Source organism: Tupaia chinensis, unplaced genomic scaffold (genome assembly GCF_000334495.1).
Source record: "Tupaia chinensis unplaced genomic scaffold, TupChi_1.0 Scaffold146346_2, whole genome shotgun sequence".
Classification (NCBI taxonomy): domain Eukaryota; kingdom Metazoa; phylum Chordata; class Mammalia; order Scandentia; family Tupaiidae; genus Tupaia; species Tupaia belangeri.
The window spans coordinates 1020235-1029003 of record NW_006206203.1 but is presented as its reverse complement, the minus strand read 5'-3'; the positions used below and the strand labels follow the sequence as shown (position 1 = coordinate 1029003).

The following is an 8769-nucleotide window of genomic DNA, read 5'->3' as shown; positions in this document are numbered from 1 at the left end:
CTGAGGCTCCATCTGAGATGTTTCAGGACAAATATTTGGGAATAAAAAGTATGTGGTGCCAATAGTTCCCCAAATGTGCTGTTCTTTTCTGTCTCCTCTACATCCTACACACTGTTCCTGGGGACAGGAGCACGGGCCTTTCGTATTCACCCCGTCCCCACACTCGGCAGTATTTCTCAGCGTTACAGCTCCCCTCAACACTCAACCCGGCGTTTTTAACCCCAAAGCCTCCTGCATTCTCTAGTCTGACTGGGTGCCCCTCCTCTGAGTTCGTTTAGTGCCTGTCCTATTGGTCCCACTAGCCTCTCTCCCCACTACAGTATAAATTCCTTTGGGGCCGGCATTGCCCCGCTTATCCTCTGCATTCTCAGAATTCAGCACAGAGCCTGGCACCTGGTAGGTAGGTGCTCAGGCCCTCAGCAATCTCTGGGAGCTCCAAATTCCTATCCATGCCCCTCCCTAGAGTAATAAAAAACAAAATAAAACAAAACACTGTTTTAAGAGATGGGTCTGGTTCTAAGTCCACACTTGGAAGTTTCGCAGACTCAGTGGAAAGCATGCCACCTACAGAGAGACCCAAGTGCCATTTAGTTACATATCAGCACTCTAACACTACAGGTTCAGGGTAAAATTAAGCTAGGCAGAAAACTGTCAGGGAAGGGAAAATATGAAATACTGGCACTGTGGAGGAACACCAGTGGAGGTGAAGTGCTTTGTCTCAAGCCGGACACGGTGGAGCATGGATCTGGCAGGGCTGACACAGGACTCCCTGATCACAAGGCAGTGCTGAGTCATGGGCTCGGCTTTGTTTGCAAAGTGCACAGCAGCTGGGTCTGAGTTTGCCTCATGCACTCTGGTGTGCATGCTTTCCAAAAACAAAATCTGTTCCCATTTTGTTCAGGTGACTGGCCTTTTGCAATACAGTCAATCGAAAAAGGAAAAAAAAAAAAAAAGGGTCTAGAAACAACCTACCCTGAATAGAAAAAGTCTTGAGAGGATTTAAAAATGGGAGAATAATTTCAGACTGCCCAGAAGACATTAATTAGCATTTCACTTTCACAGATTTGACAAGATTATTCTGAATTTCACCCCGATGATGGCCACTTGCCTTAATGTCCAGGGGAGCTGTTATAGGGGGTCCATAAATCTTAGCCGGCCTCGCCCTGCACGGTGAGCAAGACCATTGGCTGAGAGAATCTGCACTGGAAGAGCACATGTTAATTAGTCTCATCCACCCACTAGGGTAACTAATAACTGAACACTTACCTAATGAGCTAACACTCTCACCTGTCAGAGCCAGAGGTAAATGCCAGATTGGAATTTGGTGGTCCTCCACATTATACCCTAAAAATAAACCAAGAGATGGTGTGCAGTACCAAATGTGGGGCAAACGTTCCAGTGGTGCGAAGTGGACATGCTAAGTCTCAAAATGGCCCGGGGTTGCCGGGAAAGAGCAGCAGGTAGACCAGCCTGAGGTGAGTCATGAGGTAAGAGTCATATGTCTTACACACCACAGACAGCAGCTACTCTCCTGAAGTTACTAAGGCAACCCGTGTTTAACCATATTGTACCTCATAGTAGTCATTACCTTTTGCAAGAAAAGCCATCAAGGATTTTATGATATCTTGGGCCAAGTTACAAATGTGTGTTTGGTGGTGGCAGTAGCACGGTTTAGGTGGCACTGATTCCCCCACACAGAGTTTCTATTCTCTTTCCTTCCATTTGGGAAACTTGACTGGCTGGCCAGGATGGACTGAAGGAGGCCAGCACGAAATTCAAGCAGTTTGCCAAGAATGACTAGCACGAGATAGCGAAGCATACTCTAACACAGAGACCCCAGGGGAGATGCGAGCACTTGATGCTTGACTGTTACACATTTTAATGACAGGTCCATCATGAACCACCTTGTATAACTGCTGTTTGGGGGTAAGGTCCATTTCAGAGTCTGATTTTCTTGAAAGTTATGAAAGGTATGTCCTTTATTTCCTCCCAAAGTTTTTGTTTTTATTTACTGTCTTCTTCTAAGACAGAGAGAGGGAGAAAGGAAAAAGTCACCCCCACCACAGGCCTCACATCATGACCTGCCCCCCAGTCTCAACCAGCCAGATCATGGGCACATGCATGTTCTTGGCATGCTCGGGGAGGTCCCAGGACACAAACCCAGGACCTTTTGCATGTAGGTTAGGTTGTGCCACCATTGTGCCATCACCTGGCTCCCAGACTAATGTTCCTGAAGCTGGTACTAGACTATAAACCAGCTGATTGCCACGGGAGCTGTAGGCCAAAAAGTATCAGAATAAAGTTTCTGTAAAGTCTTATAATTTTCTCTCACAAAAATGAAAAGTGAGAAGCATCTTCAAAAGTACTGAATGCATGCGTTTCTTAATGGAGACTCTGTTTTCTAAAAATATTAGGCTGATTTACATTATTCTACTTGGACTGACAGCTGGTTCAGTGCATTCTGCAGGCAGCTTAGGGTTTAACTCAATGAAGAGGCCCTGGAGGGTAAGTTTTGTTTCATTACCTGTCCTTCCGTGTGAACCTGAATGGGCAAAGTTCATATGAAGGGGTGTCCTGAGGTCTTGGCTTTGGATGTTTTCTTTTTTTGTGATCACAAAGAATGAAAACAAGTTGGTGAGCAGTAGCATGGGTGTGGGGAAACGAAATGTTTGGGAACTGAAAGTCCTCACGTGTGCTGGGCACATCCTGGTGGGGTTGTTAGGGAAACCAAAAGAGGACTTGCCTCCACATACAGTTGTCTCAAAACAAATAAGTCGGTGTGCTACACGAGACCCGTGTGGGGACTAGGCCAGATGTAAGGGAAAGGTGCTCTGCTCAGCAGTTAACAAGCAACCAACCTGGACAAAGGCAGGGTGCCACACCTTCAAACGGAGCCTATCTTCTTGGGGAAGGGCCCCTCTGAGAGCTGGGCTGTACTATAAAAGGCCATGTCAGGGAGGGTATTTTTTATTTGGTAAGAGAGCCTAACATACTCAGGAAAAGGTTTAATTAGCAATTTTAGAAGAACACGTAAGTTTCAAGGGAGGGCGTCATTTTTTAACTTGGAGCTGAATTATTATGATTATATTTATAATCTGATAGCAAATCACGATATTCCTCTTTCCTGACATCAACTGAAGAGTGATTATCTGCACAATACAAAATATGGCTTCTATTCTACCTGCTTCTAATATATCCGGGAAATCTGACAGAAATGCATATGTTGGGTGAGTAATTTTAATTTGTTTTAATCAGACAATTAAAAAAATTAATAATTTTTTATAAAATTATATGTATTGAATTTTATATTAAATGATCACATGATGGGCCTCACAGTTATGTTCATTCTTTATGATGGGCATCTACAGTTATGTCCATTACTTAAGTTTGGAGATTATATAGTTGGAATATAGCTCATAATACAAAACAAATGAAGAGCAATGCATTTATTTTTCCTAATGACATTTTATTCCTTGTTTCTTTGGAGAGGAATATTGGCTCATTTAAAAAAAGTGAGTTGAGGGGACCAGCAGTTAGCGTAATGGCTATGTCACTGTACTCCCACGTAGTCGACCGTGGTTCGCGTCCCGGACCCAGTGGCTTAAAACTCACGCCGGGCATGTGTGAGTACGTGCCCAAGATCCTGAGAGGAGAATGGAGGAGAAGGGATTGCGGCGTGACCATCCCCCCTGGGGGGTGATTTCTCGCTTTCTGTCTCTCTGTCTCTCTCTGTCTGTCTGGCGAGCACATGTGCCCTATGGCAAAAATCTCTAAAAAAAAAAAAAAAAAAGAAAAGAAAAAAAAATGGGTTGAAAGCCAGCAGGTGGCGTGGTGGTTAAGACCCTGAACTCCCTCATGGTTGACTGAGGTCTGAGTCCCAGACCTGGTGACTTGTTTTCTCTCTTTCTCTTTCTCTTGTGAATGCACATGCCCTATAGCAAATTAAAGCATAATGATAATAATAAATAAAATTCAATAAATAATTCTTTAAAAAGAAGAAAATGGGGTAAAGAAAATTATGAACAATGTGCAAACAGTTCATCAATTTGTAGGAGTGGACAAATTTGAAGTTCAGCCTGGAATTCACTAAGGAGTTCTGCCTTGAATTTCAGGACCACGGGCTATATCTGAAAAATAATTAAAGGGGCCTCCCAGTGCCTGAGGGAGATTTAGCTATATTGCAGCATATTATAAAGTGATTTCATATGCTTTATGATGGACTTTACATAGAATTCACTTTTAAAATACCGTGGATGTTATTCATCTCAGGAGTAGACATCAATCTGCCGAAGCTGTCTGCAAACTTAGCTTCAATTCCTGCCCCAGGTTAACCGAACATAATAGAGCATTAATCTTTATGAGGCTTAAGGAATTCTTTCAAGTTCCTTCTGATTTGCTGAGAGTTGTGTGCAATGCCTTGCTTAGAACCTCCTTCATGTTAGCATTTCAGAAAATGCGTCATTTACCCATCCCGAACAGAGGTAGCCCCCTGCCATGTTCATTTCTTCAGAGAAGCCAAGGAGAGAGAGAAAAGGAAAAAATTATAAAGATGAAGGTAATAGAAAATGAAAAGACTGCTTCCCAGCCAGTCAGTATCTTTAGTAACCAAATATTTAACACTGAATCTGCTATGTAACTTGTCATGGCTTGCTAAAAGACTCCATGCCATGTGTTAGGAAAAGAAAAGAAAAGACACAAAAAGTTTGAGGAAGAAATAGTGCATGCAAGTCTACTTAGTAAAATCACATATTTTGGAAAGATAAAATATTGCAATAGCCAGATTCATACTGGGTTGAATTTGACATGCAAACTCAAACAAGCCTGCTCTTCCGTCACTGACAAAGTGATCATCTTGGAAGTACTTCTTGATGAGCCCAATGAGACAGAAGTCTTCTACAGATATCCTCCCCCAGATTTTCTGACTGAAGGGTCACTAGCTATTTTGATGAACCATTAAGGCAAACTAAAAACCAAACCAAACAAAACACAACAACAACAAAATAAAACAGAACTCCTAATACATTAATAGCATTATTATAATTAATTTTAAAAGAATATAACTAATGCCGATGTTACTTTGAGAATTTGTTCTGGAAGACAGCAAAAATAAAGTAGATCAGTGATTTTAAAAACATCAAAGCCCAGCCTTCTTTGACCAATTGAGTCAGAATTTCTAGAGACAGGGTCCAGGTATTACTATTCTTAAAGCTCCTGGATGACTCTGATAGGTAGCCAGAGTTTAGAATCACTGGATAGGTGAATGAGACTCTTAGAGTAATGATTTGTAGATTCAGTTGGGAATTCAGAGGAAAATCTCCAGATCATGAAAGTACAATAGTTTGGGCAGAGTGAAACAGAACGCGTAATAGAATTTGGGAGAGAAAGTAAGTGGCAGTGTCCCTCAGACTTCGATGTGCACCCAAGTCACACAGAGGGTCAGCATGCAGAGTTGAATTCAGTAAGTTTGGGATGGAGCCTGAGACTTTGCATCTCTAACAAGCTCTTTGGGTGATTCTGATGCTGCTGGTTCATGAATCACATTTTGCAGAATGAGAGATGATGGGTCAGGGGCTCCTTGCCTTTCCTAAGAAAGGACCTGTCTGAGATTTCAAGGCTAGTTCTGAAGTAGTAAAGTGCATTAACAACATGAAATATTCTGTTTTTGAAACAGGTATGGCCCACTAATTGAAAATCTGTTACTCTAAATGTTTTGGAGGAGGAAATTAATAGTATTTTGTTCCACTTTCTGAACAGTTAAATTTAATTCAACAATAGAATTTGTTAAGACTTAAGGATTAAAGAAGGATGTGTGAGGGAATTCACATATACCAGGGAATTCACAATCTTCCTTGAGAGACAGAGAATTAATTATATTACAGTGTGAAATACTATCAGCATTAGCATGAAACAAATGCTTTGAGAGCACACAAGAAAACAAATTAATAAAAAGTACAGAAAGGAGGGAAGACACATGCAAGCGCCTTCTGGAAGAGGAAATATCTGAACTGGACTTTAATAAATGAGGATTTCAATAGGTGAAAAATGGAAGGGGAGGGGACAGGATGTTTCAGGAACAAAGGTCTAAAAGAAAGGTTTGTAGGTTTGACTGTGTATAAGATCAATTGAGAAGACTTAAAAAATTTAAGGAGTATTTGTTTAATTAATTATTATTATTATTCAATTTGATCGCTCTTTGGGTGATTCTGATGCTGCTGGTTCATGAATCACATTTTGCAGAATGAGAGATGATGGGTCAGGGGCTCCTTGCCTTTCCTAAGAAAGGACCTGTCTGAGATTTCAAGGCTAGTTCTGAAGTAGTAAAGTGCATTAACAACATGAAATATTCTGTTTTTGAAACAGGTATGGCCCACTAATTGAAAATCTGTTACTCTAAATGTTTTGGAGGAGGAAATTAATAGTATTTTGTTCCACTTTCTGAACAGTTAAATTTAATTCAACAATAGAATTTGTTAAGACTTAAGGATTAAAGAAGGATGTGTGAGGGAATTCACATATACCAGGGAATTCACAATCTTCCTTGAGAGACAGAGAATTAATTATATTACAGTGTGAAATACTATCAGCATTAGCATGAAACAAATGCTTTGAGAGCACACAAGAAAACAAATTAATAAAAAGTACAGAAAGGAGGGAAGACACATGCAAGCGCCTTCTGGAAGAGGAAATATCTGAACTGGACTTTAATAAATGAGGATTTCAATAGGTGAAAAATGGAAGGGGAGGGGACAGGATGTTTCAGGAACAAAGGTCTAAAAGAAAGGTTTGTAGGTTTGACTGTGTATAAGATCAATTGAGAAGACTTAAAAAATTTAAGGATTATTTGTTTAATTAATTATTATTATTATTCAATTTGATCAGAGAGATACAGTGAGAGAGGGAGAGAGAGACAGAAAGCAAGCTGCCAGGTCTGGACTCAAACTATAGTCAGCCATGTGGGAATCCAGTGCCTTAAATCCACCACACCACTGCTGGCCCCTATCTGGGAAAGTTGTAAGGGAGATACTTTCAGAGTCTAAATCACTGAGTCCTGATCATTAGTGTTTTTTTATTTTTATTTTTTTGAGAGATTTTTGCTATAGGGCGCATGTGCTTGCCAGAAAGACAGAGAGAGACAGAGAGAAAGTGAGAAATCACCCCCCTGTGTGTGGGGGGGTGGCCACACCACAAACCCTTCTCCTCCATTCTCTTCTCGGGATCATGGGCACACACACACATGTGCCCAGAGTGAGTTTTAAGCCATTGGGTCCAGGACTTGAACCACAATGGACTACATGGGAGTCCAGAGACATAGCCATTATGCTAACTGCTGGTCCCTTTTTTTTTTTTTTTAGAGGCATTTTTGCTATAGGGCATGTGGGCTCACCGGAGAGACAGAGAGAGGTAGAATGAGAAATTACCCCCCCACCCCCACCCCAGGGAGATGGCCATGCAGCGATCCCTCTTCCATTCTCCTTTCTGGATTTTGGGCACACACACACACACACACACACACACACCTGATGTCAGTTTCAAGCTCCCTTCTCCTCCATTCTCCTCTCTGGATTTTGGGCACACACACACACACACACACACGACATGGGTTTCAAGCCTCCAAGTCTAGGACTCAAACTACAGTTGGCCCTGTGAGAATCCAGTAATGTAACCATTACTCCACCTGCTGGTCCCAGTCATCAGTATTTTTGAAGTGTTCAGTCAGAAATGCTTGCACATCTATGTTTATTGCAGTGTTATTCACAATTGCTAAGACATGAAACCAACCAAATGTCCATGAAGAGATGAATGAATTGAAAAAGTGTGGCACATAAACTCTATGGAATACTTCTCAGCCATAAAAAACAAAACAAAACAAAACAAAAAACAACAACAACAACAACAACAAAACAAGATGTAGGGAACCAGCAGCTAGCGTAATGGCTATGTCGCTGGACTCCCATGTAGTTGACCGCGGTTCGCGTCCCAGACCCAGTAGCTTAAAACTCATGCGTGCCCAAGATCCCGAGAGGAGAATGGAGGAGAAGGGATTACGGCGTGACCATCCCCCCGAGGGGTGATTTCTCGCTTTCTGTCTCTATGTCTCTCTCTGTCTGTCTGGCGAGTGCACATGCCCTATAGCGAAAACCTCTCAAAAAAAAAAAAAAAACCAAGATGCTGGCCTTTGATAGAAAGTGGACAAATATAAAACATTCTCTGCTGAGTGAAGCAAGCCAGGCTGTGAAAGACAGACATCGTATGCCTCCACTTAATATATACCAACTGTCCTTACTCTATGGAGGAAATGGAAAGATTAGTATATATAGAAACAGGAAAAATTGTTACAGATACTGGAGACAGTGTGGGAAGACGGGGAGAAAAGCGGGAGAGTGAGAGGTAGGGAATCAAGGTGAAAAATAGAGAGGCAAAACATACGGGACACAGAAATGAATGGTTATCTGTTGACGATAACATGTATGGAATATTCAACTGGATTGGTGTGAAGTGTATTCATGTTAGGTAAATTCACTTTACAAGTTGTAGTGATGTATAGAGATTGAATGTATAAAATAAATTTTTATAAATGCTGATGGGGCCAGCAAGTGGCATGGTAGTTAAGGTGCTAGTCTCACATGGCCAACCAAAGTTCAAGTCTCAGACCTGAAGGCTTGTTTTCTCACTTACCCTCTTTCTCTCTGATGGTGTTAGTGCACATTCAAGTTGAGCATCAATAGATATGTATCAAGATTCAAGATTTGCTAATGTTTTGAGGTGTGC

At 41.5% G+C, this 8769-nt stretch overlaps 1 protein-coding gene across 2 annotated transcripts in view; it reads left to right on the top strand.

Moving 5' to 3' along the window:
* Nucleotides 1-2775: 2775 nt before the first annotated feature.
* UPP2 (uridine phosphorylase 2) overlaps nucleotides 2776-8769 on the top strand; it is a 44933-nt gene continuing 38939 nt past the window's right edge. Inside the window, exon 1 of one of the 2 annotated variants that reach the window (XM_006168897.3) lies at nucleotides 2776-3227. In XM_006168897.3, the coding sequence (XP_006168959.1) occupies nucleotides 3166-3227 (62 nt within the window). In that variant the 5' untranslated portion in view covers nucleotides 2776-3165. The remainder of the gene's footprint in view (nucleotides 3228-8769) is intronic. The other variant, XM_006168896.3, reaches the window with a different exon arrangement.